Raw genomic sequence first — 24,717 nt, forward strand, 5'->3', positions numbered from 1 at the left:
AACCCATTTTCACCCCTTTTGCTCACAACTTCATACTACGGCCCGGAAAAACTACAGAGTCCCTCGGGTATAGTGTACTATTGCCGAAAAACGACAGAGTCCCTCGGGTATAGTGTACTATTGCCGAAAAACGACAGAGTCCCTCGGGTATAGTGTACTATTGCCGAAAAACGACAGAGTCCCTCGGGTATAGTGTACTATTGCCGAAAAACGACAGAGTCCCTCGGGTATAGTGTACTATTGCCGAAAAACGACAGAGTCCCTCGGGTATAGTGTACTATTGCCGAAAAACGACAGAGTCCCTCGGGTATAGTGTACTATTGCCGAAAAACGACAGAGTCCCTCGGGTATAGTGTACTATTGGCTGGAAGCTCGGTTTTTTTTCTAAGACCAGCAGGGGTATATGGTACTATATTCTGGTGGTCAGATCACCTCCAGGCCCCAGGGGAGTGCTTTTCTGGGGGCAAACTGTGCACTGATGATGGGGGATTATTTCATTTTGCTCATTTTGGTGTTTTTTCACATTTTAACCCATTTTCACCCCTTTTGCTCACATCTTCAAACTCGGGCCCTGATTACAAGTTCTGACCAAATGATGACAAACACGGTATTTATTATGTATTTTTTTCATTTTTTTTATTTTTCCAACTTATACATCCATCATTGGTGCCAGGCAGGTTGTGGAGAAAGCAGTGAAGAAAGGAGAGAGCCATCACAGAAAAGATGTCCATCCAGGGTCAAGGTACCCTGCACTTTTACATATCCAAATGACAGCATTTAAAGTTTTTTAGCGTATGGTATCTCTCGTTGCATGGAACCGCACAGAGGCCAACGCCACACTGACGGCACCTGTACTTTGTTTGCCGCCTGCCTTTGGTACGAGAGCGGTCAGAGCACACGGCGCAGTCTGGACGTCCCTCTGCTTGACAAAGCCAATGACGCTCTGTGAGTCTCTGTGGCATTTCACCCTCCGGTCTTGAGCGCCTTTCTTGTTTTTTGGAGTGATCAGCCAGTAATGCATCAATAATGTTCTGAATGTAAACCTTTAAAGGTTTGTGTGGGCCTGGAGTGGATTTGGTGTATATGATGTGTGAGTTGACAATACTTATGCTTATAATGGCATTGAATATGCGATGATACCATTTCCGGGACCTGTGTGGAAAGAGGTATGTCTTCATCCTCTGGTCAGCAGTGTCCACTCCACCCATGTAGGCGTTGTACTGGTCGACACATACAGGTCTTTTGATGTCACGGAAGCCAGTGTCATCTGTCTTGGATCGGATCCTCCTCTGAACACAATCATTTCCATGGACTGTGGACAACATGGTGAGACGTTTAGTATCGTGCCAAGCACAAGCCAGGAGTTTTCCCTTTCTGCAAAAAACTGGGTCATCTCCTTTTTTCAGCTGTAAGACACTTTTACCAAGGCATTTTGGCATCCCCAACCTGGTAATCCTTACCGTCCCACACAGTCCAGTTTCCAAATCTGCTAATTCATTTGCAATTACAGGCGAGGTATAGTAACTGTCCATGTAAATCTCGTGTCCTTTGCCCGTAAAGGGAGAAACCAACTCACGGACAACTGCGTGTGTTGCACTGATGTTGCTTGCATTATTTTTGTACTGTCCAGTGTGCATTGACCAGCGCAAAACATACCCTGAACAGCTTTCACTCAGGGCATACACTCTATAGCCATATTTGTCAGGTTTATTCGGAGAGTAACATTTTAGTGAAGATCTCCCCTTGAAAGCTATTGTCATTTCATCTAAAGAAAGCTCCTTGATTGGACTGTAAACTGCTGCAAATTTGGGAATAATCAAATCTATTATTGGGCGGACTTTGAACAGTTTATCGTGCCCGGGCTCGCCTGTTCTCACATAATCATTATTGTTGACAAAATGAAAGAACGAAAGAATGATTTCAAATCTGTTTCTTGACATTACATTTCCAAATCCAGGCGTTTGTGTAAGCCAAAATGTTCCCCAGTAATCCTCGATTTCAGGTTTCTCAACAAGGCCCATGGAGAGATGCAAAGCGAAGAAAGCTTTCATTTCGGTGACTGATACATCATACCACTCAAGAAATCTTGAATGTGGCTTCAGAATCATAGGTGCCATACACTGATGTGCATATCTATTTGTCTCATCAGTAATGAAAGTCCAAAACTGATCGGTCAGAAAGAGTGACAGAATATCAAATGGATTAGCATCCGTCAGATCCATCTCTCCTGTGTAGCCAACTGGGTCTTCAAAAGGTTTGATCCATGCCTCAAATACCTCGACCTCTCTCAGCATGTCCCAGCTCTCATCCACCGGGCAAGTTTTACTGCAGCCACTGGTTCCACTGGTTCCTCGCCTCCGTCTGTCCTTTGCACCTGTCCGTTGTTTCGAAGTCCCTTCATCTCCACTTGGAAATCCATCGTCACTCTCGGGGAGATAATACCCTTCAGAGTCAGAATCTGCTGTAAATTGCATGCCACGTGTACTTCCTCCAGCCATTTTTTTCCTTACCGGATCTGCCCTGGATCATACCTGGCTAATAAAGGGAAGTTGCACCGAACCGACCAATGACTGAAGTGATTCATTTTCTACTATTATTTCATTAATTTCCTTGTACGGTAAAGTTGCATTTCTGCGACTTTGGCGCTTAAAGGGTTAGGAGCGCTATAAAGGCGTGGTTGCAACCAGGCACTATTGTGTTAGTTCGCTAACACATATACTAAAATTGGAACGATACAGAGAAGATTAGCATGGCCCCTGCGCAAGGATGACACGCAAATTCGTGAAGCGTTCATCATTTTATCATGCCGCTGCATTGTCAGCAAAATCAAGGATTTCATGGTCGGGGCTCTTGTCTGCGTCGGAAAGGGCAAAGCCAAGCACTCACACCGTCAGGATGGCCGAGCGGTGTAAGGCGCTGCGTTTAGGTCGCAGTCTCCCCTGGAGGCGTGGGTTCGAATCCCACTTCTGACAGTAAACTTTAGGCATAATCTTGTGCATTTAGATAATGAATGAAACATTGCACATAGGCACGCCAAAGTCTTCTCAAAAGGTCTGCTGCATTAGCCGGGAATCGAACCCAGGCCTGCCGCGCGGCCGCCGTGGATTCTTTAGCTAAACAGCCCTAAACAGAATCCCATTCATTTCCTATGGTAGTGCTAAACCACTACGGATGTAATATACTTTTGGCCAGCGGCGGCGCTGTGGCGGGAGCGCGCCATGTTTGAATGCAGAGTGACGTCATTCATTCAATGCCTCAAACTACACACGGTGAGTATCTGCGCTCCTCCTTTTTGCAAAGTTTTCACTTTCTTTTGGACATTTTACTGCCCCAGAACACTCGTATTTTGTGGCATTTATAACGGGCATTTGTGGACGTTTTCAAGTAAAGTTCGTCTTGTGTTTTAACACTTTTGAAACTGTGTTTTTAGTCACGTAAAGTCACTGCTACTTCCATGTCTCTGTTGAACAACTAACGCGACTTTTCTGTCAGTTTTGTGTGATATTCAGCCCTGTTAAGTTAAACTTTATTACATTTAAAGGTTTGCAGTTGTGTAGTTTTATATAAGGTGCAATATTACGTGATCTGCGTGTTGTGTTGTCTCTTATACGTGCTTAAAAGGTCACCATTCATCAGACCTAGTAGGTGTGATGAGATAAGAGATCCTTTGTCTGTCCCACAATGGGGGAAGAGTCTTAACTTAGTTTCAAGCTTCCATGCAACGTTTTTATATTGTCTTTACTGTACCTTTTGTGTACTATAAGCTATGAGTTTTGCATTTATTTTGCCTGAGCTGCAGTTAGTTTGTCCTTTATTGCTGGAATTGTTATACACAGTGCATACACATTTGCAATCAAAATGTAATTAATTTTCATGAGCACAAATATGACATAGGTAAGGTAGAGGACACCTAGCAACCAGACTGTAAACAAGAGCCAAAATCCATATGAATGACACAACAATAATGCCGTAAAACACCTTTGTTTAAACGGTCAGAAAAGTGTGTGAGTTAAGTAAAAACTATGATATATATTATGAAAGTACTGTAATTTGCGTGTGTAATTTGTTGTGTTTCTAAACATAGTTTTCGGTTTCTTTCGTTGCAGAGAAAATGAGGAAGACTGTTTTTTTTCCTGGCCGAGTCAGTGTGGTCTTCCGCAAGGGCCCAGTGGGATTCCTGCGGCAGGACCCTTCTGAGGAGGCCAGGAGGATTAAGGACGACCCGTCCATGAGGGACCGCAGTGCCCCAGTGAAGGAGGAGGATGTGAGGCAGAACGCTCTCACTGTGGTGCGGCTGAGAGGAGGAGATGCCTCAGACCCTGCTGAGGTTCTGGGGGAATACCGGCTCCAGTTTGGAAAATATAAGGGGAAGCACTTCCGGTGGCTCCTGGAGAATGATGTGGGCTACACATTGTACCTCATCCAGAGCCACCAGAAAGAGGAGGCTGCAGGAGTATTGCAGGCAGAGCGGCATAGCAAGGACAGTCTTCAGTCCTTCCTGCGCTATGCCCTCAGCTTTCAGGAGATCAGCTCTCTCCTCCAATACGAGGCACAGGTAAAACCCTTCACCCATCTGTACATTAGCCTCTACTTTGTAATAATGCAGTTTTAACTGTTTAAATCTGTTCTGTAAGCCTACAAATAAAATGTATTGTTATTATTACAGAAACGACCACCTGTGCCTCGTCCTGCAGCAGAGGAGGAGGAGCTGGTTGGTTTTGGTGCCCGTGCCAAGAGCACCTGGAGAGAGGTCTGGGAGAGCAGGCATGATGGCTACGCAGCCTTCATTCTCAAGTTGTTCTTGACCCTGTTCCGGTCCTGTTCTGCTTTTGTTCTTTCATGTGTGTTCTCCCAAAAGTCCTTGTGACTATGAATTGATACATCTGCGATGAGGGTAAGTGATATTTTTACTATGCATGGTGTTCAATATGAATGACTGAGTGATTAATTGTATATTTGACGTGAGTGCCTCCTCTGCTCGTTTAAACTAATATTGCTAAATAAAACAACTATATGAAATTATGGGCAGTAGAAACACAAGTCAAATGTAAGTGTGCGTTCTTACTAACATGCAATTACAAAATGTAGCTAAATATGACTCATTATGATTCTTCTTCTCTCACATGCAGCTGCACAGTCCAAACAGACTGTTCTGGAGGAATCAGAAGAAGGTGAGAGCTTTTTCGTGTTGCTTATTCACTGTAAGATCAAAATTGGTCAAATGTATCACACATTTCTTTCCTCTCTTCAGCTGCTGCAGATGTGCTGCCCATCACGCCTCCAGTGCCACTTCCAGAGGAGCTGATGTTTCTCCTGCCCGAGTCTGGACGTACTTCCGCTGCAGGTCTGATATTGTGACACATTTGATAGAGATTTTAATGGAATAATCTAAACTCATATTTTTGTGTTTAGATGTTTCAGATGCAGCTCCACCCACACATTCTCCACCTGATGCTCCAGATGAACAGAGATCTCAAAGTGAGTAAGATCCAAGTGTGTTCTGTGTTTGTCAAATTACAATAAGTAGCTCCTAAACATGATGCAAGAATCTGTACATTCTGTTGTTTTCCTGTGACAATCAGCCAGTGCAGTGGGTTTAAAGTTGTGTCATTGATTGCATTTTATGTGCACACAAAAAGGTTGTGTTAATGCCTATAACTAAAACATCCTGTTTTGTTCACTAGGCCCTCCACCAGTTCAGCCCGCAGCTGCCATCAACAGGCCTCCTCCCCCGTTGCTACCCTTCCTTGAGCAGGAGCTCAGCCGATGGGGCTGCTCCCACCAGCAGAAGACGTGGATGAAGCTGGAGCTGGAGTCCATGGGTCTGTGGCCAGGTTCCCGTCCTGTTAGCAACCCAATGAAGACATTTTCTCTGTGGCGCCTACCACCTCAGCCCGAGCTCATTGACAGTGTCCACATTCTGCCCTCCCCCAAGTATTTTCAGCTGCATCCTTTTTTCATCTGGAAGCCTGAGAGTGACTACTTGATGGGGCGGGTAAAGAACAACTATTCCCTGCCATGCTCTGGAGACTGTGCTCAGCCATATGTGGTCTCCGCTGGTGTGGGCAGACCGCGGTTGATTGTGGGCCTCACCGGGCAGTACTACTTACTGTCGTCCAGGCTGTGCTGCAAGAGGTGCCGTAGGCGGTGGTACGCTGACAACCCTCTCTGGCTGGACAAACTCCCCAAGAGATTTACCAACATGTTGCCAGCACTACTGACCTACAAAAAGGCCGTCTGCAAATCAGTTCTGGATGAGCTGAGGCGGACTGGAAAATCCCCCACAGATATGGCCAATCAGATTACAGAGTTGCTGCATCTTAAATATGAGCGGGCCAACCTGGCCTATCTCCTCTGCTGCCAGAATGTGATGGATGGTGAGGCAGGAGCCTATGGCCAGAAGACCATCACGCAGTTTTTGCGCAAGCCTGAGACCAAACCAGAACCTTTTGGGGGTTACAGTGACCCTGATGGCTGGAATGGTGTCTCTGTATCCTCCCACTACCTCATCGACTGTCTGCTGCATGAGTTCCAGCACCAGAAGGACACCATACAGAGGTTGATGCAGGGGACATTTGGACAGGCTCTGCGCTCAGACCACACCCGCAAAGTGGCCAGGAAAGTCACATTCTCATCTGGGGCCATGTCATCGTACGCCGTGATGAACGAGAACTGGATGATCCTGTCGTGGGTCATGGTGCAGTCTGAGGCGGATAAAAGTCTGCGGCCGATGTATTCGGGGCTCTCAACCCGCTACAGCAGTGCTGGCATTGAGAAGGCCTGCTTTCATTGGGTTGACAGGTAACTAAGTGAACATCATCATTTATTGTAGAAACACAATAATGCATAATGACCTAACTCCCATAAAAATATTTTATATTATCTATTAATTCCATACTTGTTGCCATTTTATAATAGTCATTTTTCACTTTGCCCTTAGGGATTGCTGTGCAGCTTTCAGAGTGGCCGGGTCTGTGGCAGGAGAACATCTGAGCTGGGAGGCATGGAGAACAACAGATGCCACTGTTGCTGAGGTCACCACTGGGAACCAGTTAAATACATGTGCATCAAGATCACAGTACAACAACGGCATCATCATAAAGCTGGACTTGTTTCACTGTATGAGACGGTTCCTCCGTGAGTGAGCTTCAGAACACCACCCGCTCTATAGCTCCTTTGCACAGTTTCTCTCTGCTGCATTCTCTGTGGTGGACCAGGAAGACCTGCAGAGGCTGAAGGACGTGTACGTCTTCTGTGGCATACAGCCTGCTACTCCCACCAAGCAGCACATTCGCCAGCACTGCAGGATTAAGATTCCTCAACCCAGCGAGCTCGTCCAGAGAGTGGAGGGGGTTTTCCAGCACTTCCACCTGACCACAGATCCCAATGGGGTCCCTCTGTTCAAGCCCTCCATGCTGCAGTGTTGGAGGATCCAGCGAGTCCACATCCTGCGTGGCTGCCTCAGTGATCCTGAGGTAGAGGGGGGCATACTGCCATGGAGGGACTCTGCAGCTCAACCATGTTCCGGGTGAAGGTGCCAAAGTCCCTGTCTGGATCCCCATCAGAGGCACGTCTCAGCAGGAGGGCTACCACTTTCACCAGGCCCAGTGGGTGACAGGTACACAAGTGTCCCCAGAGTTGTTCCAGGCCCAGGGCCTTACAGGAGTGTGTCGCTGGAACTTCAAGCGCCTGGTGGACCTGAAACAGCCCGGTGTGTGTCTTCCGTCTGTTTTTGACCCTGCACTGATACAGGCCCTGAACACTGTGTCCAAGCGTGTTCTGGGAGAGGAAAAGTATCCTGCTTTGCGTCTTTCAGCAGAAGACACGGGGGAGAGGTTTGGGCTTGAATATGCCGAACCAGAGTGTCATCCTGTCCCTTTAGACTGGGATAAACAAAAGAGCAGGAAGGACACTGAGGACACTAGCACTCAATCTGCTGCAGCACCAGAGTCAGCCCCACCATCTTCTGTTGCTCCAACCAGGCCCTTCACTTTCCCTCCTCACCATGCTACGCCCACTGTCACCCCCACTGTCACCCCCACCATCTCTGCTGCTGCTGGCGATTCTGACACTGCTACAGACATTTTTTCAAGGATGGAGCCCCAGATAAAGTCAGGTAAAAGATTCAAACCTTTCCCCATGTGATTTTTCTGTTTGTTTACAGACACTGATCTATTGTTCTTTATTTGATTATGCCCAGAACCCACACATTTGCCCATCAGGTCGTCTCCATCTAGTGCCCGGACTGGACCTGTGAAGACAGGAGGGAGGGTCTTTGTGTTGGACCACAGGCGCTGGCCCGCTCCCATGAAGACTGCAATTGATGATCTGCTTAATAAGCACAGAGGACAGAAGGACATGCTCAAGCTTGTGGATCAGGAGTATGCCACTCTTGTCCACAGCTCCTGCACAGATCCTAACAGCATGCTACACCCGACCACAAAACTACATATCTCACAATACATAAAACATCTCTGCAAATTATTAAACACATCATCATCGCTCAACATCAGCCTGGAAAAGCTGGAGCAAACCCAGACACTTTGGCAGTCTCTCACAGCAGGCAGTACCACCACAACTGTGCCTGTCGTCACCATGACACCTGCAGCAGTTAATCCTCCTCCTGCAGCCACCTCGTCTATTTCTCAGGACGCCCTTGAGAAAATTGTGCAGAGTGTTGTGGAGAAGCAGCAGCAGCAGCAGCAGCAGCAGCAGCAGACACCAGCAGCCCTGAAAAAACCCCACACAAAAAAATGCCTGTCTTGTGGCCAGCCAAAATCGAAGTATGAGGGAGATGGCAGCGCCGTTCATGACTTTTACCAGCAAGGGCCAGTCAGATATTTTTACTGCTCCACCAAAGTTTTCACCAGCTATAAAGCTGAGGGTCTGACTGAGCCCAGGATGCTCTTTAAGGACTTTGTGGACACAGAGTTCTTCCAGAGGGAGCTGGAGGCCACAAGACAGAGAGTGGAGGAAAGGAACCAGCTGAAGAGGAAGAGAGAGGAGTCACCTGTCCCAGGCAGAAAGTGCAGGTTCTGCAAACTGGAGCTGAAGCAGGGCCCACACAGTCCTCACATCCACACAAGCTTCCCCGGACTGTCAGGGAAGTACATTTACTGCCCTGCTAAAGTTTTCTCCTTCTTCAGAGATCAGGGGATGGAGAAGGAGATGAGCTGGAAGGAGTTCCAGGAATCTCCCTTTTACGAGAAGGAGAAGGAGAGATGGGGAAGGAAATGATTAAAGCCCTGTATATTGATGTAAATAGAATGTATATTTGAATGTAAATAGAATGTATACTTGAATGTAAATAGAATGTATATTGAATGTAAATAGAATGCATATTTGAATGTAAATAGAATGTATACTTGAATGTAAATAGAATGTATATTGAATGTAAATAGAATGCATATTTGAACGTATATTAAATGTAAATAGAATGTATATTGAATGTACTGTAACTATATCTGGCATTTTTCTTGTAAATAGGTATTCTTAAAAGTATACATGTTTTGTACTTTATTTCCAATATAATAATACAACAATATTCTATAAATGATTGCGATATCATAACATAAATATAAGTAACTGGTTTTATTTCTCTGCAGAACATAAACTGAACACAGTAGTACAGTTCAGTGCTGCAGAGTTAGAGATGTGATAGTAAACTAAACACCTGGAGGTTTCTGACCCACTCCAAGTTTATTTATTTATGCAGAAGGTGTGACGTGGGTAAATCTCTTAAGGTGAAGCAGAAATCACTTTTTGTGATCAATTTGTGATTTTATTAATATTGTAAATCAGTCCCAGCAGCTGCATGTGAGTCCTTCTCATGATCTGACCTTTTAACAAGTGCAAACTGCCACACCAACTCATAAACTTTATACATTTAATGTTTGAACTCATAAACTTTATACATTTAATGTTTGAACTCATAAACTTTATACATTTAATGTTTGAACTCATAAACTTTATACATTTAAAGTTTGAACTCATAAACTTTATACATTTAATGTTTGAACTCATAAACTTTATACATTTAATGTTTGAACTCATAAACTTTATACATTTAAAGTTTGAACTCATAAACTTTATACATTTAAAGTTTTGATCCTTTGAAACGTTCCTCTTCTTCTGGGGACTGCAGGAATTGAACTCTGGTCTCTTGAGATGAATTTGTCAATGAACACGAATCTCTGCATTCTGATTGGTTGGCCTTCATCACAGTAGCACATGGCACACAGGCTCATTCTGATTGGCTGGCGCTCTATGCCCACTATCCACGGCTGGCCTCCGCGTGACAAGCGGAGATACTGTCCACTATACTAACGAGGACATATGGGGCTGCAGGGGGGCCCCTTTTTTTTTTTTTTTTTTTTTGGGGCGTGTGTGTCGGTGTCTTTTTCCCCCGATCTCTGTGATGAAAAGTTTGAAGGACTACGCCGACAATTCCGCCGCTCCTCCCTCTTTTCTAGGAATAAACCATCGAGTTTGGAATGAACCGTGTCAAAGATTGAAGCAAACATAAAAGGAGGCTTTGTTTCTGCCCGGTTTCGAGCCGAGGACCTTTCGCGCGTTAGGCGAACGTGATAACCGCTACACTACAGAAACGACGTGCGAGCCTGTCGTGTCCCTTTTGCCGCGCGACCGCCGATGCAAATGAGCGCGTGAACAGAAGTACACTGCCCGTGATGAAGCCCCGTGTGCCCTCAAGTACTGGACGCCGTGTGGCGCTGCAACGTGGCACTCTTGTTTCTCTTCAGAGCGTATAAATCTTTCGCCTTTTACTAAAGATTTCCGTGGAGAGGGACAACAAGAGATCTTTCCAATTTTTTGATGCCCTGCTTCAATGCGGGGCTTTTCTACCTATGTCTAAAGCAAGCAAGCGGTCATCCTCCAAGAGCAAAGGTTGTGTCTTGTCGGCCTTTAAACATGCCCTTGCGTACCCTCCGTTTGGCATCCCGTGTTCAAGAACTTTAAAAGTAAAAAAGAGTGCTTAGAACGCACAGACTTGCGTGTGTATCGCTGCCGTTTAACCTGGGGCTCAATCGTCGGGTGGAAGCTGGTCCATGCAAATGGCCGGAAGGACCATGCTGCCACATTGCCTCTTCCAGGGCCTGGGCCTTGGCTCGGAGCAGAGTAACTCATACTTACCTGGCAGGGGCGACACCATGATCAGGAAGGTGGTTCACCCAGGGCGAGGCTCGTCCATTGTACAAACAGGATGTGCTGACCCCTGTGAATTCCCCAAATGTGGGAATCTCAACTGCATAATTTCTGGTAGTGGGGGACTGCGTTCGCGCTCTCCCCTCTTGTTTTTTGTCAGAGGAAAAAAAAAAAAACCCAAAGGGTCGTTTCCATGTACGCCGCTCGCGCTCCGGCCCCTCCGCCGGGCGCTTTGCGCGGGCGCCGCTTTGGACCGTTGACGGGAGGGTCAGCGTGGGGAGAGCTCACTGCTCCCCGAACCCATTGTGGGCATCGCTTCTCGGCCTTTTGGCTAAGATCAAGTTTAGTATCTGTTCTTATCAGTTTAATATCTGATACGTCCCCTACCCGGGGACCGTATATTAAATTGATTTTTGGACCAGGGAGATGGAATTTGGGGCTTGCTCCGTCCACTCCACGCATCGGCTCGGTATTGCAGTACCTCCGAGAACGGTGCACCTCCTCTCTCAGGTTAAAAAAAGTCATTCAGTTTGTTTTCGCCGTCACGTTACATGCAAATGTGCCATCATACCCTCATGTTAAACGCTTCCTTGCCGTTTGTCTGCTCCGGAAGTGGACAAAAATTCTCGGAGACGTTTTGAGTGGAAGGGCTGGATATTTCAAATCTCCCACCAAAAGCCCTGACTGGAGAAGAGGGGGAGGGAAGGTGAAGTATCTGTTCCTAAACCCAACCCCCTTGGGAGGTAGCCCATTCCACGTAAACCCTTGTGCAAAGTAGGCCACCTTTGGAATTTGAGTGGCCCCTTTGTGAAGTACAGTACATGTGACTAGTTGTTTTTTTTTTTTTTGGGGGGGGGTCAAACGCAACACCGACTTTCAAACCCATCCTCGACAAGTAAAGTCTTCGCATGAGGGCGTGCTTCTACCCGGTTTCGAGCCGGGGACCTTTTGCGTGTGAGGCAAACGTGATAACCGCTACACTACAGAAGCGATAGTGTAGCGCAGGTACGTTGGTGGGACAAGTCCTCAGCGTCAGTGCAACGCTTTCGTGCTGGGTAAAACGCACTTTCTCTCCCCGTCTGGGAATCGAACCCAGGTCTTCCGCGTGACAAGCGGAGATACTGTCCACTATACTAACGAGGACATATGGGGCTGCAGGGGGGCCCCTTTTTTTTTTTTTTTTTTTTTGGGCGTGTGTGTCGGTGTCTTTTTCCCCCGATCTCTGTGATGAAAAGTTTGAAGGACTACGCCGACAATTCCGCCGCTCCTCCCTCTTTTCTAGGAATAAACCATCGAGTTTGGAATGAACCGTGTCAAAGATTGAAGCAAACATAAAAGGAGGCTTTGTTTCTGCCCGGTTTCGAGCCGAGGACCTTTCGCGCGTTAGGCGAACGTGATAATCGCTACACTACAGAAACGACATGCGAACCTGTCGTGTCCCTTTTGCCGCGCGACCGCCGATGCAAATGAGCGCGTGAACAGAAGTACACTGCCCGTGATGAAGCCCCGTGTGCCCTCAAGTACTGGACGCCGTGTGGCGCTGCAACGTGGCACTCTTGTTTCTCTTCAGAGCGTATAAATCTTTCGCCTTTTACTAAAGATTTCCGTGGAGAGGGACAACAAGAGATCTTTCCAATTTTTTGATGCCCTGCTTCAATGCGGGGCTTTTCTACCTATGTCTAAAGCAAGCGAGCGGTCATCCTCCAAGAGCAAAGGTTGTGTCTTGTCGGCCTTTAAACATGCCCTTGCGTACCCTCCGTTTGGCATCCCGTGTTCAAGAACTTTAAAAGTAAAAAAGAGTGCTTAGAACGCACAGACTTGCGTGTGTATCGCTGCCGTTTAACCTGGGGCTCAATCGTCGGGTGGAAGCTGGTCCATGCAAATGGCCGGAAGGACCATGCTGCCACATTGCCTCTTCCAGGGCCTGGGCCTTGGCTCGGAGCGGAGCAACTCATACTTACCTGGCAGGGGCGACACCATGATCAGGAAGGTGGTTCACCCAGGGCGAGGCTCGTCCATTGCACAAACAGGATGTGCTGACCCCTGTGAATTCCCCAAATGTGGGAATCTCAACTGCATAATTTCTGGTAGTGGGGGACTGCGTTCGCGCTCTCCCCTCTTGTTTTTTGTCAGAGGAAAAAAAAAAAAACCCAAAGGGTCGTTTCCATGTACGCCGCTCGCGCTCCGGCCCCTCCGCCGGGCGCTTTGCGCGGGCGCCGCTTTGGACCGTTGACGGGAGGGTCAGCGTGGGGAGAGCTCACTGCTCCCCGAACCCATTGTGGGCATCGCTTCTCGGCCTTTTGGCTAAGATCAAGTGTAGTATCTGTTCTTATCAGTTTAATATCTGATACGTCCCCTACCCGGGGACCGTATATTAAATTGATTTTTGGACCAGGGAGATGGAATTTGGGGCTTGCTCCGTCCACTCCACGCATCGGCTCGGTATTGCAGTACCTCCGAGAACGGTGCACCTCCTCTCTCAGGTTAAAAAAAGTCATTCAGTTTGTTTTCGCCGTCACGTTACATGCAAATGTGCCATCATACCCTCATGTTAAACGCTTCCTTGCCGTTTGTCTGCTCCGGAAGTGGACAAAAATTCTCGGAGACGTTTTGAGTGGAAGGGCTGGATATTTCAAATCTCCCACCAAAAGCCCTGACTGGAGAAGAGGGGGAGGGAAGGTGAAGTATCTGTTCCTAAACCCAACCCCCTTGGGAGGTAGCCCATTCCACGTAAACCCTTGTGCAAAATAGGCCACCTTTGGAATTTGAGTGGCCCCTTTGTGAAGTACAGTACATGTGACTAGTTGTTTTTTTTTTTTTTGGGGGGGGGTCAAACGCAACACCGACTTTCAAACCCATCCTCGACAAGTAAAGTCTTCGCATGAGGGCGTGCTTCTGCCCGGTTTCGAGCCGGGGACCTTTTGCGTGTGAGGCAAACGTGATAACCACTACACTACAGAAGCGATAGTGTAGCGCAGGTACGTTGGTGGGACAAGTCCTCAGCGTCAGTGCAACGCTTTCGTGCTGGGTAAAACGCACTTTCTCTCCCCGTCTGGGAATCGAACCCAGGTCTTCCGCGTGACAAGCGGAGATACTGTCCACTATACTAACGAGGACATATGGGGCTGCAGGGGGGCCCCTTTTTTTTTTTTTTTTTTTGGGCGTGTGTGTCGGTGTCTTTTTCCCCCGATCTCTGTGATGAAAAGTTTGAAGGACTACGCCGACAATTCCGCCGCTCCTCCCTCTTTTCTAGGAATAAACCATCGAGTTTGGAATGAACCGTGTCAAAGATTGAAGCAAACATAAAAGGAGGCTTTGTTTCTGCCCGGTTTCGAGCCGAGGACCTTTCGCGCGTTAGGCGAACGTGATAACCGCTACACTACAGAAACGACGTGCGAGCCTGTCGTGTCCCTTTTGCCGCGCGACCGCCGATGCAAATGAGCGCGTGAACAGAAGTACACTGCCCGTGATGAAGCCCCGTGTGCCCTCAAGTACTGGACGCCGTGTGGCGCTGCAACGTGGCACTCTTGTTTCTCTTCAGAGCGTATAAATCTTTCGCCTTTTACTAAAGATTTCCGTGGAGAGGGACAACAAGAGATCTTTCCAATTTTTTGATGCCCTGCTTCAATGCGGGGCTTTTCTACCTATGTCTAAAGCAAGCGAGCGGTCATCCTCCAAGAGCAAAGGTTGTGTCTTGTCGGCCTTTAAACATGCCCTTGCGTACCCTCCGTTTGGCATCCCGTGTTCAAGAACTTTAAAAGTAAAAAAGAGTGCTTAGAACGCACAGACTTGCGTGTGTATCGCTGCCGTTTAACCTGGGGCTCAATCGTCGGGTGGAAGCTGGTCCATGCAAATGGCCGGAAGGACCATGCTGCCACATTGCCTCTTCCAGGGCCTGGGCCTTGGCTCGGAGCGGAGCAACTCATACTTACCTGGCAGGGACGACACCATGATCAGGAAGGTGGTTCACCCAGGGCGAGGCTCGTCCATTGCACAAACAGGATGTGCTGACCCCTGTGAATTCCCCAAATGTGGGAATCTCAACTGCATAATTTCTGGTAGTGGGGGACTGCGTTCGCGCTCTCCCCTCTTGTTTTTTGTCAGAGGAAAAAAAAAAAAACCCAAAGGGTCGTTTCCATGTACGCCGCTCGCGCTCCGGCCCCTCCGCCGGGCGCTTTGCGCGGGCGCCGCTTTGGACCGTTGACGGGAGGGTCAGCGTGGGGAGAGCTCACTGCTCCCCGAACCCATTGTGGGCATCGCTTCTCGGCCTTTTGGCTAAGATCAAGTGTAGTATCTGTTCTTATCAGTTTAATATCTGATACGTCCCCTACCCGGGGACCGTATATTAAATTGATTTTTGGACCAGGGAGATGGAATTTGGGGCTTGCTCCGTCCACTCCACGCATCGGCTCGGTATTGCAGTACCTCCGAGAACGGTGCACCTCCTCTCTCAGGTTAAAAAAAGTCATTCAGTTTGTTTTCGCCGTCACGTTACATGCAAATGTGCCATCATACCCTCATGTTAAACGCTTCCTTGCCGTTTGTCTGCTCCGGAAGTGGACAAAAATTCTCGGAGACGTTTTGAGTGGAAGGGCTGGATATTTCAAATCTCCCACCAAAAGCCCTGACTGGAGAAGAGGGGGAGGGAAGGTGAAGTATCTGTTCCTAAACCCAACCCCCTTGGGAGGTAGCCCATTCCACGTAAACCCTTGTGCAAAATAGGCCACCTTTGGAATTTGAGTGGCCCCTTTGTGAAGTACAGTACATGTGACTAGTTGTTTTGTTTTTTTTTGGGGGGGGGTCAAACGCAACACCGACTTTCAAACCCATCCTCGACAAGTAAAGTCTTCGCATGAGGGCGTGCTTCTGCCCGGTTTCGAGCCGGGGACCTTTTGCGTGTGAGGCAAACGTGATAACCGCTACACTACAGAAGCGATAGTGTAGCGCGGGTACGTTGGTGGGACAAGTCCTCAGCGTCAGTGCAACGCTTTCGTGCTGGGTAAAACGCACTTTCTCTCCCCGTCTGGGAATCGAACCCAGGTCTTCCGCGTGACAAGCGGAGATACTGTCCACTATACTAACGAGGACATATGGGGCTGCAGGGGGGCCCCTTTTTTTTTTTTTTTTTTTTGGGCGTGTGTGTCGGTGTCTTTTTCCCCCGATCTCTGTGATGAAAAGTTTGAAGGACTACGCCGACAATTCCGCCGCTCCTCCCTCTTTTCTAGGAATAAACCATCGAGTTTGGAATGAACCGTGTCAAAGATTGAAGCAAACATAAAAGGAGGCTTTGTTTCTGCCCGGTTTCGAGCCGAGGACCTTTCGCGCGTTAGGCGAACGTGATAACCGCTACACTACAGAAACGACGTGCGAGCCTGTCGTGTCCCTTTTGCCGCGCGACCGCCGATGCAAATGAGCGCGTGAACAGAAGTACACTGCCCGTGATGAAGCCCCGTGTGCCCTCAAGTACTGGACGCCGTGTGGCGCTGCAACGTGGCACTCTTGTTTCTCTTCAGAGCGTATAAATCTTTCGCCTTTTACTAAAGATTTCCGTGGAGAGGGACAACAAGAGATCTTTCCAATTTTTTGATGCCCTGCTTCAATGCGGGGCTTTTCTACCTATGTCTAAAGCAAGCGAGCGGTCATCCTCCAAGAGCAAAGGTTGTGTCTTGTCGGCCTTTAAACATGCCCTTGCGTACCCTCCGTTTGGCATCCCGTGTTCAAGAACTTTAAAAGTAAAAAAGAGTGCTTAGAACGCACAGACTTGCGTGTGTATCGCTGCCGTTTAACCTGGGGCTCAATCGTCGGGTGGAAGCTGGTCCATGCAAATGGCCGGAAGGACCATGCTGCCACATTGCCTCTTCCAGGGCCTGGGCCTTGGCTCGGAGCGGAGCAACTCATACTTACCTGGCAGGGGCGACACCATGATCAGGAAGGTGGTTCACCCAGGGCGAGGCTCGTCCATTGCACAAACAGGATGTGCTGACCCCTGTGAATTCCCCAAATGTGGGAATCTCAACTGCATAATTTCTGGTAGTGGGGGACTGCGTTCGCGCTCTCCCCTCTTGTTTTTTGTCAGAGGAAAAAAAAAGAAACCCAAAGTGTCCTTTCCATGTACGCCGCTCGCGCTCCGGCCCCTCCGCCGGGCGCTTTGCGCGGGCGCCGCTTTGGACCGTTGACGGGAGGGTCAGCGTGGGGAGAGCTCACTGCTCCCCGAACCCATTGTGGGCATCGCTTCTCGGCGTTTTGGCTAAGATCAAGTGTAGTATCTGTTCTTATCAGTTTAATATCTGATACGTCCCCTACCCGGGGACCGTATATTAAATTGATTTTTGGACCAGGGAGATGGAATTTGGGGCTTGCTCCGTCCACTCCACGCATCGGCTCGGTATTGCAGTACCTCCGAGAACGGTGCACCTCCTCTCTCAGGTTAAAAAAAGTCATTCAGTTTGTTTTCGCCGTCACGTTACATGCAAATGTGCCATCATACCCTCATGTTAAACGCTTCCTTGCCGTTTGTCTGCTCCGGAAGTGGACAAAAATTCTCGGAGACGTTTTGAGTGGAAGGGCTGGATATTTCAAATCTCCCGCCAAAAGCCCTGACTGGAGAAGAGGGGGAGGGAAGGTGAAGTATCTGTTCCTAAACCCAACCCCCTTGGGAGGTAGCCCATTCCACGTAAACCCTTGTGCAAAATAGGCCACCTTTGGAATTTGAGTGGCCCCTTTGTGGAGTACAGTACATGTGACTAGTTGTTTTGTTTTTTTTTGGGGGGGGGTCAAACGCAACACCAACTTTCAAACCCATCCTCGACAAGTAAGTCTTCGCATGAGGGCGTGTTTCTGCCCGGTTTCGAGCCGGGGACCTTTTGCGTGTGAGGCAAACGTGATAACCGCTACACTACAGAAGCGATAGTGTAGCGCAGGTACGTTGGTGGGACAAGTCCTCAGCGTCAGTGCAACGCTTTCGTGCTGGGTAAAACGCACTTTCTCTCCCCGTCTGGGAATCGAACCCAGGTCTTCCGCGTGACAAGCGGAGATACTGTCCACTATACTAACGAGGACATATGGGGCTGCAGGGGGGCCCCTTTTTTTTTTTTTTTTTTTTCTGGGGCGTGTGTGTCGGTGTCTTTTTCCCCCGATCTCTGTGATGAAAAGTTTGAAGGACTACGCCGACAATTCCGCCGCTCCTCCCTCTTTTCTAGGAATAAACCATCGAGTTTGGAATGAACCGTGTCAAAGATTGAAGCAAACATAAAAGGAGGCTTTGTTTCTGCCCGGTTTCGAGCCGAGGACCTTTCGCGCGTTAGGCGAACGTGATAATCGCTACACTACAGAAACGACATGCGAGCCTGTCGTGTCCCTTTTGCCGCGCGACCGCCGATGCAAATGAGCGCGTGAACAGAAGTACACTGCCCGTGATGAAGCCCCGTGTGCCCTCAAGTACTGGACGCCGTGTGGCGCTGCAACGTGGCACTCTTGTTTCTCTTCAGAGCGTATAAATCTTTCGCCTTTTACTAAAGATTTCCGTGGAGAGGGACAACAAGAGATCTTTCCAATTTTTTGATGCCCTGCTTCAATGCGGGGCTTTTCTACCTATGTCTAAAGCAAGCAAGCGGTCATCCTCCAAGAGCAAAGGTTGTGTCTTGTCGGCCTTTAAACATGCCCTTGCGTACCCTCCGTTTGGCATCCCGTGTTCAAGAACTTTAAAAGTAAAAAAGAGTGCTTAGAACGCACAGACTTGCGTGTGTATCGCTGCCGTTTAACCTGGGGCTCAATCGTCGGGTGGAAGCTGGTCCATGCAAATGGCCGGAAGGACCATGCTGCCACATTGCCTCTTCCAGGGCCTGGGCCTTGGCTCGGAGCGGAACAACTCATACTTACCTGGCAGGGGCGACACCATGATCAGGAAGGTGGTTCACCCAGGGCGAGGCTCGTCCATTGCACAAACAGGATGTGCTGACCCCTGTGAATTCCCCAAATGTGGGAATCTCAACTGCATAATTTCTGGTAGTGGGGGACTGCGTTCGCGCTCTCCCCTCTTGTTTTTTGTCAGAGGAAAAAAAAAAAAACCCAAAGGGTCGTTTCCATGTACGCCGCTCGCGCTCCGGCCCCTCCGCCGGGCGCTTTGCGCGGGCGCCGCTTTGGACCGTTGACGGGAGGGTCAGCGTGGGGAGAGCTCACTGCTCCCCGAACCCATTGTGGGCATCGCTTCTCGGCCTTTTGGCTAAGATCAAGTGTAGTATCTGTTCTTATCAGTTTAATATCTGATACGTCCCCTACCCGGGGACCGTATATTAAATTGATTTTTGGACCAGGGAGATGGAATTTGGGGCTTGCTCCGTCCACTCCACGCATCGGCTCGGTATTGCAGTACCTCCGAGAACGGTGCACCTCCTCTCTCAGGTTAAAAAAAGTCATTCAGTTTGTTTTCGCCGTCACGTTACATGCAAATGTGCCATCATACCCTCATGTTAAACGCTTCCTTGCCGTTTGTCTGCTCCGGAAGTGGACAAAAATTCTCGGAGACGTTTTGAGTGGAAGGGCTGGATATTTCAAATCTCCCGCCAAAAGCCCTGACTGGAGAAGAGGGGGAGGGAAGGTGAAGTATCTGTTCCTAAACCCAACCCCCTTGGGAGGTAGCCCATTCCACGTAAACCCTTGTGCAAAATAGGCCACCTTTGGAATTTGAGTGGCCCCTTTGTGAAGTACAGTACATGTGACTAGTTGTTTTGTTTTTTTTTGGGGGGGGGGTCAAACGCAACACCGACTTTCAAACCCATCCTCGACAAGTAAAGTCTTCGCATGAGGGCGTGCTTCTGCCCGGTTTCGAGCCGGGGACCTTTTGCGTGTGAGGCAAACGTGATAACCGCTACACTACAGAAGCGATAGTGTAGCGCAGGTACGTTGGTGGGACAAGTCCTCAGCGTCAGTGCAACGCTTTCGTGCTGGGTAAAACGCACTTTCTCTCCCCGTCTGGGAATCGAACCCAGGTCTTCCGCGTGACAAGCGGAGATACTGTCCACTATACTAACGAGGACATATGGGGCTGCAGGGGGGCCCCTTTTTTTTTTTTTTTTTTTTGGGGCGTGTGTGTCGGTGTCTTTTTCCCCCGATCTCTGTGATGAAAAGTTTGAAGGACTACGCCGACAATTCCGCCGCTCCTCCCTCTTTTCTAGGAATAAACCATCGAGTTTGGAATGAACCGTGTCAAAGATTGAAGCAAACATAAAAGGAGGCTTTGTTTCTGCCCGGTTTCGAGCCGAGGACCTTTCGCGCGTTAGGCGAACGTGATAACCGCTACACTACAGAAACGACGTGCGAGCCTGTCGTGTCCCTTTTGCCGCGCGACCGCCGATGCAAATGAGCGCGTGAACAGAAGTACACTGCCCGTGATGAAGCCCCGTGTGCCCTCAAGTACTGGACGCCGTGTGGCGCTGCAACGTGGCACTCTTGTTTCTCTTCAGAGCGTATAAATCTTTCGCCTTTTACTAAAGATTTCCGTGGAGAGGGACAACAAGAGATCTTTCCAATTTTTTGATGCCCTGCTTCAATGCGGGGCTTTTCTACCTATGTCTAAAGCAAGCAAGCGGTCATCCTCCAAGAGCAAAGGTTGTGTCTTGTCGGCCTTTAAACATGCCCTTGCGTACCCTCCGTTTGGCATCCCGTGTTCAAGAACTTTAAAAGTAAAAAAGAGTGCTTAGAACGCACAGACTTGCGTGTGTATCGCTGCCGTTTAACCCTTTAGGCGCCAGAGATTATGGATGAAATAAATGTATAAATAAAAAACTTCCTGAGATACAGAGAACTGAAGCCGGGGCACAGCTCTGGGTCGGCAGTGCCCCTGGAGGCCCGTAGAAGCTCCACACTCCAGTTGATTCTTGGATAAAAGGGCACCCAGCCGGTCTCGAACTCGCGTGAGGCGGAGCAGGGATCATCCACCCCGCACACGGCCAGACTTTGCCCGGCCAGGGAGCACCTTCTGCGGGTCGGAGGCTCCGGGTCGGAGCCCCTGGAGCCTGGAGCCCTCACCGGGCCCCGAACTCGGCTGCCGGAGGCAGTGCAGTGCCTCATGGATAAAAGGGCACCCAGCCGGTCTCGAACTCGCGTGAGGCGGAGCAGGGATCATCCACCCCGCACACGGCCAGACTTTGCCCGGCCAGGGAGCACCTTCTGCGGGTCGGAGGCTCCGGGTCGGAGCCCCTGGAGCCTGGAGCCCTCACCGGGCCCCGAACTCGGCTGCCGGAGGCAGTGCAGTGCCTCATGGATAAAAGGGCACCCAGCCGGTCTCGAACTCGCGTGAGGCGGAGCAGGGATCATCCACCCCGCACACGGCCAGACTTTGCCCGGCCAGGGAGCACCTTCTGCGGGTCGGAGGCTCCGGGTCGGAGCCCCTGGAGCCTGGAGCCCTCACCGGGCCCCGAACTCGGCTGCCGGAGGCAGTGCAGTGCCTCATGGATAAAAGGGCACCCAGCCGGTCTCGAACTCGCGTGAGGCGGAGCAGGGATCATCCACCCCGCACACGGCCAGACTTTGCCCGGCCAGGGAGCACCTTCTGCGGGTCGGAGGCTCCGGGTCGGAGCCCCTGGAGCCTGGAGCCCTCACCGGGCCCCGAACTCGGCTGCCGGAGGAAGTGCAGTGCCTCATGGATAAAAGGGCACCCAGCCGGTCTCGAACTCGCGTGAGGCGGAGCAGGGATCATCCACCCGCACACGGCCAGACTTTGCCCGGCCAGGGAGCACCTTCTGCGGGTCGGAGGCTCCGGGTCGGAGCCCCTGGAGCCTGGAGCCCTCACCGGGCCCCGAACTCGGCTGCCGGAGGCAGTGCAGTGCCTCATGGATAAAAGGGCACCCAGCCGGTCTCGAACTCGCGTGCGGCGGAGCAGGGATCATCCACCCCGCACACGGCCAGACTTTGCCCGGCCAGGGAGCACCTTCTGCGGGTCGGAGGCTCCGGGTCGGAGCCCCTGGAGCCTGGAGCCCTCACCGGGCCCCGAACTCGGCTGCCGGAGGCAGTGCAGTGCCTCATGGATAAAAGGGCACCCAGCCGGTCTCGAACTCGCGTGAGGCGGAGCAGGGATCATCCACCCCGCACACGACCAGACTTTGCCCGGGGAAGGGCCACTCTGGCTGGGCATGGCCCCCACTGAGCACCCCCTGGAACCCCTGGAGCCCCCGGAGCACCTCCAGAGCCACCCCCCACTCCTCCAGACTCTGCCCGGGGAAGGGACACTCTGGCTGGGCATGGCCTCCACTGAGCACCCCCTGGAGCCCCCGGAGCACCTCCAGAGCCACCCCCCACTCTCCCCAGACTATGCCCGGGGAAGGGCCACTCTAGCTGGGCATGGCCTCCGCCGAGCACCCCCTGGAGCCCCCGGAGCACCTCCAGAGCCACCCCCCACTCCTCCAGACTCTGCCCGGGGAAGGGACACTCTGGCTGGGCATGGCCTCCACTGAGCACCCTCTGGAGCCCCCAGAGCACCTCCAGAGCCACCCCCCACTCTCCCCAGACTATGCCCGGGGAAGGGCCACTCTGGCTGGGCATGGCCTCCGCTGAGCACCCCCTGGAGCCCCCGGAGCACCTCCAGAGCCACCCCCCCCTCTCCCCAGACTCACCCCGGGGAAGGGCCACTCTGGCTGGGCATGACCTCCGCTGAGCACCCCCTGGAACCCCTGGAGCCCCCGGAGCACCTCCAGAGCCACCCCCCACTCCTCCAGACTCTGCCCGGGGAAGGGACACTCTGGCTGGGCATGGCCTCCACTGAGCACCCCCTGGAGCCCCCGGAGCACCTCCAGAGCCACCCCCCACTCTCCCCAGACTATGCCCGGGGAAGGGCCACTCTGGCTGGGCATGGCCTCCGCCGAGCACCCCCTGGAGCCCCCGGAGCACCTCCAGAGCCACCCCCCACTCCTCCAGACTCTGCCCGGGGAAGGGACACTCTGGCTGGGCATGGCCTCCACTGAGCACCCCCTGGAGCCCCCGGAGCACCTCCAGAGCCACCCCCCACTCTCCCCAGACTATGCCCGGGGAAGGGCCACTCTGGCTGGGCATGGCCTCCGCTGAGCACCCCCTGGAGCCCCCGGAGCACCTCCAGAGCCACCCCCCACTCTCCCCAGACTCACCCCGGGGAAGGGCCACTCTGGCTGGGCATGGCCTCCGCTGAGCACCCCCTGGAACCCCTGGAGCCCCCGGAGCACCTCCAGAGCCACCCCCCACTCCTCCAGACTCTGCCCGGGGAAGGGACACTCTGGCTGGGCATGGCCTCCACTGAGCACCCCCTGGAGCCCCCGGAGCACCTCCAGAGCCACCCCCCACTCTCCCCAGACTATGCCCGGGGAAGGGCCACTCTGGCTGGGCATGGCCTCCGCCGAGCACCCCCTGGAGCCCCCGGAGCACCTCCAGAGCCACCCCCCACTCCTCCAGACTCTGCCCGGGGAAGGGCCACTCTGGCTGGGCATGGCCTCCACTGAGCACCCCCTGGAGCCCCCGGAGCACCTCCAGAGCCACCCCCCACTCTCCCCAGACTATGCCCGGGGAAGGGCCACTCTGGCTGGGCATGGCCTCCGCCGAGCACCCCCTGGAGCCCCCGGAGCACCTCCAGAGCCACCCCCCACTCCTCCAGACTCACCCCGGGGAAGGGCAACTCTGGCTGGGCATGGCCCCCACTGAGCACCCCCTGGAACCCCTGGAGCCCCCGGAGCACCTCCAGAGCCACCCCCCACTCTCCCCAGACTATGCCCGGGGAAGGGCCACTCTGGCTGGGCATGGCCTCCGCCGAGCACCCCCTGGAGCCCCCGGAGCACCTCCAGAGCCAACCCCCACTCCTCCAGACTCACCCCGGGGAAGGGCAACTCTGGCTGGGCATGGCCCCCACTGAGCACCCCCTGGAACCCCTGGAGCCCCCGGAGCACCTCCAGAGCCACTCCCCACTCTCCCCAGATTCTGCCCGGGGAAGGGCCACTCTGGCTGGGCATGGCCTCCGCCGAGCACCCCCTGGAGCCCCCGGAGCACCTCCAGAGCCACCCCCCACTCCTCCAGACTCACCCCGGGGAAGGGCAACTCTGGCTGGGCATGGCCCCCACTGAGCACCCCCTGGAACCCCTGGAGCCCCCGGAGCACCTCCAGAGCCACTCCCCACTCTCCCCAGATTCTGCCCGGGGAAGGGCCACTCTGGCTGGGCATGGCCTCCGCCGAGCACCCCCTGGAACCCCTGGAGCCCCTCCAGAGCCACCCCGCATTCCCCCAAACTCAGTCTGGGGACGGGCCACTCTTCCCCGGGTTGCAGGCTCTGGGACTCCGGGGATGACCACCGGGGACCAGGCCCTCCCTTCGAACCCGGGGACCCACACTTAAGCACCCCCACACGGGCTACACACCCTTGTTTCAGCCCCCTGGAGGTCCGTGCCCTTGGTACTATACCATGGAAGTCCGTGCCCTTGGTACTCCGACTGGAGTACCAAGGGAACGGCCCAGCACTCACCACAGAGGCTCGCGCCGGCCCCGGCCCACCTTTCGTCCCTGGGTACCCACACTTAAGCACCCCAACACGAGCTACACACC

At 51.8% G+C, this 24,717-nt stretch overlaps 2 protein-coding genes and 30 non-coding genes across 32 annotated transcripts; 20 read left to right on the forward strand and 12 right to left on the reverse strand.

The window, feature by feature from the left end:
- The first annotated feature begins 2,695 nt into the window (after positions 1–2,695).
- LOC140349840 (U6 spliceosomal RNA) lies at positions 2,696–2,801 on the forward strand. Its single transcript, XR_011924756.1, has one exon. It is a non-coding gene; the product is annotated as a U6 spliceosomal RNA (small nuclear RNA).
- An 88-nt stretch (positions 2,802–2,889) lies between these two features.
- On the forward strand, positions 2,890–2,972 carry trnal-uag (transfer RNA leucine (anticodon UAG)). Its single transcript has one exon. It is a non-coding gene; the product is annotated as a tRNA-Leu (tRNA).
- A 1,099-nt stretch (positions 2,973–4,071) lies between these two features.
- Positions 4,072–5,037, forward strand: LOC140349070 (uncharacterized). Its single transcript, XM_072435286.1, has 2 exons — positions 4,072–4,555; positions 4,667–5,037. The coding sequence occupies exons 1-2, from the start codon at positions 4,112–4,114 to the stop codon at positions 4,865–4,867; spliced, it is 645 nt and encodes a 214-aa protein (XP_072291387.1). The 5' UTR covers positions 4,072–4,111; the 3' UTR covers positions 4,868–5,037.
- A 67-nt stretch (positions 5,038–5,104) lies between these two features.
- On the forward strand, positions 5,105–7,481 carry LOC140348532 (uncharacterized). The gene is made up of 5 exons (XM_072434459.1): positions 5,105–5,171; positions 5,252–5,329; positions 5,413–5,478; positions 5,685–6,801; positions 6,941–7,481. The coding sequence occupies exons 1-5, from the start codon at positions 5,105–5,107 to the stop codon at positions 7,143–7,145; spliced, it is 1,533 nt and encodes a 510-aa protein (XP_072290560.1). The 3' UTR covers positions 7,146–7,481.
- A 3,054-nt stretch (positions 7,482–10,535) lies between these two features.
- On the reverse strand, positions 10,536–10,608 carry trnav-aac (transfer RNA valine (anticodon AAC)). Its single transcript has one exon. It is a non-coding gene; the product is annotated as a tRNA-Val (tRNA).
- A 134-nt stretch (positions 10,609–10,742) lies between these two features.
- LOC140349752 (U5 spliceosomal RNA) lies at positions 10,743–10,856 on the forward strand. The gene has a single exon (XR_011924670.1). It is a non-coding gene; the product is annotated as a U5 spliceosomal RNA (small nuclear RNA).
- Positions 10,857–11,143: 287 nt separating this feature from the next.
- Positions 11,144–11,309, forward strand: LOC140349647 (U1 spliceosomal RNA). The gene has a single exon (XR_011924571.1). It is a non-coding gene; the product is annotated as a U1 spliceosomal RNA (small nuclear RNA).
- Positions 11,310–11,474: 165 nt separating this feature from the next.
- Positions 11,475–11,666, forward strand: LOC140349736 (U2 spliceosomal RNA). The gene has a single exon (XR_011924656.1). It is a non-coding gene; the product is annotated as a U2 spliceosomal RNA (small nuclear RNA).
- A 568-nt stretch (positions 11,667–12,234) lies between these two features.
- Positions 12,235–12,306, reverse strand: trnad-guc (transfer RNA aspartic acid (anticodon GUC)). The gene has a single exon. It is a non-coding gene; the product is annotated as a tRNA-Asp (tRNA).
- Positions 12,307–12,715: 409 nt separating this feature from the next.
- LOC140349753 (U5 spliceosomal RNA) lies at positions 12,716–12,829 on the forward strand. Its single transcript, XR_011924671.1, has one exon. It is a non-coding gene; the product is annotated as a U5 spliceosomal RNA (small nuclear RNA).
- A 287-nt stretch (positions 12,830–13,116) lies between these two features.
- Positions 13,117–13,282, forward strand: LOC140350292 (U1 spliceosomal RNA). Its single transcript, XR_011925153.1, has one exon. It is a non-coding gene; the product is annotated as a U1 spliceosomal RNA (small nuclear RNA).
- A 165-nt stretch (positions 13,283–13,447) lies between these two features.
- On the forward strand, positions 13,448–13,639 carry LOC140349669 (U2 spliceosomal RNA). The gene has a single exon (XR_011924591.1). It is a non-coding gene; the product is annotated as a U2 spliceosomal RNA (small nuclear RNA).
- Positions 13,640–14,053: 414 nt separating this feature from the next.
- On the reverse strand, positions 14,054–14,126 carry trnav-cac (transfer RNA valine (anticodon CAC)). Its single transcript has one exon. It is a non-coding gene; the product is annotated as a tRNA-Val (tRNA).
- Positions 14,127–14,207: 81 nt separating this feature from the next.
- Positions 14,208–14,279, reverse strand: trnad-guc (transfer RNA aspartic acid (anticodon GUC)). Its single transcript has one exon. It is a non-coding gene; the product is annotated as a tRNA-Asp (tRNA).
- A 200-nt stretch (positions 14,280–14,479) lies between these two features.
- On the reverse strand, positions 14,480–14,552 carry trnav-aac (transfer RNA valine (anticodon AAC)). Its single transcript has one exon. It is a non-coding gene; the product is annotated as a tRNA-Val (tRNA).
- Positions 14,553–14,686: 134 nt separating this feature from the next.
- On the forward strand, positions 14,687–14,800 carry LOC140349755 (U5 spliceosomal RNA). The gene has a single exon (XR_011924673.1). It is a non-coding gene; the product is annotated as a U5 spliceosomal RNA (small nuclear RNA).
- A 287-nt stretch (positions 14,801–15,087) lies between these two features.
- On the forward strand, positions 15,088–15,253 carry LOC140349653 (U1 spliceosomal RNA). The gene has a single exon (XR_011924577.1). It is a non-coding gene; the product is annotated as a U1 spliceosomal RNA (small nuclear RNA).
- A 165-nt stretch (positions 15,254–15,418) lies between these two features.
- Positions 15,419–15,610, forward strand: LOC140349670 (U2 spliceosomal RNA). Its single transcript, XR_011924592.1, has one exon. It is a non-coding gene; the product is annotated as a U2 spliceosomal RNA (small nuclear RNA).
- Positions 15,611–16,024: 414 nt separating this feature from the next.
- Positions 16,025–16,097, reverse strand: trnav-cac (transfer RNA valine (anticodon CAC)). The gene has a single exon. It is a non-coding gene; the product is annotated as a tRNA-Val (tRNA).
- Positions 16,098–16,178: 81 nt separating this feature from the next.
- Positions 16,179–16,250, reverse strand: trnad-guc (transfer RNA aspartic acid (anticodon GUC)). The gene has a single exon. It is a non-coding gene; the product is annotated as a tRNA-Asp (tRNA).
- Positions 16,251–16,451: 201 nt separating this feature from the next.
- On the reverse strand, positions 16,452–16,524 carry trnav-aac (transfer RNA valine (anticodon AAC)). Its single transcript has one exon. It is a non-coding gene; the product is annotated as a tRNA-Val (tRNA).
- A 134-nt stretch (positions 16,525–16,658) lies between these two features.
- LOC140349756 (U5 spliceosomal RNA) lies at positions 16,659–16,772 on the forward strand. Its single transcript, XR_011924674.1, has one exon. It is a non-coding gene; the product is annotated as a U5 spliceosomal RNA (small nuclear RNA).
- A 287-nt stretch (positions 16,773–17,059) lies between these two features.
- LOC140350293 (U1 spliceosomal RNA) lies at positions 17,060–17,225 on the forward strand. Its single transcript, XR_011925154.1, has one exon. It is a non-coding gene; the product is annotated as a U1 spliceosomal RNA (small nuclear RNA).
- Positions 17,226–17,390: 165 nt separating this feature from the next.
- Positions 17,391–17,582, forward strand: LOC140349740 (U2 spliceosomal RNA). Its single transcript, XR_011924660.1, has one exon. It is a non-coding gene; the product is annotated as a U2 spliceosomal RNA (small nuclear RNA).
- A 567-nt stretch (positions 17,583–18,149) lies between these two features.
- Positions 18,150–18,221, reverse strand: trnad-guc (transfer RNA aspartic acid (anticodon GUC)). Its single transcript has one exon. It is a non-coding gene; the product is annotated as a tRNA-Asp (tRNA).
- Positions 18,222–18,632: 411 nt separating this feature from the next.
- Positions 18,633–18,746, forward strand: LOC140349757 (U5 spliceosomal RNA). The gene has a single exon (XR_011924675.1). It is a non-coding gene; the product is annotated as a U5 spliceosomal RNA (small nuclear RNA).
- Positions 18,747–19,033: 287 nt separating this feature from the next.
- On the forward strand, positions 19,034–19,199 carry LOC140350294 (U1 spliceosomal RNA). The gene has a single exon (XR_011925155.1). It is a non-coding gene; the product is annotated as a U1 spliceosomal RNA (small nuclear RNA).
- Positions 19,200–19,364: 165 nt separating this feature from the next.
- On the forward strand, positions 19,365–19,556 carry LOC140349671 (U2 spliceosomal RNA). Its single transcript, XR_011924593.1, has one exon. It is a non-coding gene; the product is annotated as a U2 spliceosomal RNA (small nuclear RNA).
- Positions 19,557–19,971: 415 nt separating this feature from the next.
- Positions 19,972–20,044, reverse strand: trnav-cac (transfer RNA valine (anticodon CAC)). The gene has a single exon. It is a non-coding gene; the product is annotated as a tRNA-Val (tRNA).
- Positions 20,045–20,125: 81 nt separating this feature from the next.
- trnad-guc (transfer RNA aspartic acid (anticodon GUC)) lies at positions 20,126–20,197 on the reverse strand. The gene has a single exon. It is a non-coding gene; the product is annotated as a tRNA-Asp (tRNA).
- Positions 20,198–20,399: 202 nt separating this feature from the next.
- Positions 20,400–20,472, reverse strand: trnav-aac (transfer RNA valine (anticodon AAC)). The gene has a single exon. It is a non-coding gene; the product is annotated as a tRNA-Val (tRNA).
- Positions 20,473–20,606: 134 nt separating this feature from the next.
- On the forward strand, positions 20,607–20,720 carry LOC140349758 (U5 spliceosomal RNA). The gene has a single exon (XR_011924676.1). It is a non-coding gene; the product is annotated as a U5 spliceosomal RNA (small nuclear RNA).
- The last annotated feature ends 3,997 nt before the right edge of the window (positions 20,721–24,717 follow it).

This window comes from Eucyclogobius newberryi, unplaced genomic scaffold (genome assembly GCF_026437365.1).
Source record: "Eucyclogobius newberryi isolate DKJ021-1_F unplaced genomic scaffold, fEucNew1.0.hap1 SCAF_7, whole genome shotgun sequence".
NCBI lineage: Eukaryota > Metazoa > Chordata > Actinopteri > Gobiiformes > Gobiidae > Eucyclogobius > Eucyclogobius newberryi.

Excerpts from the sequence above, each read along its gene's own strand:
- LOC140349070 (XM_072435286.1), top strand. The coding sequence starts at position 4,112 with ATGAGGAAGACTGTTTTTTTTCCTGGCCGAGTCAGTGTGGTCTTCCGC. Across the intron at positions 4,556-4,666 it reads TCCTCCAATACGAGGCACAG|AAACGACCACCTGTGCCTCG; the intron begins GTAAAACCCTTC and ends TTATTATTACAG.
- LOC140348532 (XM_072434459.1), top strand. The coding sequence starts at position 5,105 with ATGATTCTTCTTCTCTCACATGCAGCTGCACAGTCCAAACAGACTGTT. Across the intron at positions 5,330-5,412 it reads TCTCCTGCCCGAGTCTGGAC|ATGTTTCAGATGCAGCTCCA; the intron begins GTACTTCCGCTG and ends TTTTGTGTTTAG. Across the intron at positions 5,479-5,684 it reads AGATGAACAGAGATCTCAAA|GCCCTCCACCAGTTCAGCCC; the intron begins GTGAGTAAGATC and ends TTTGTTCACTAG.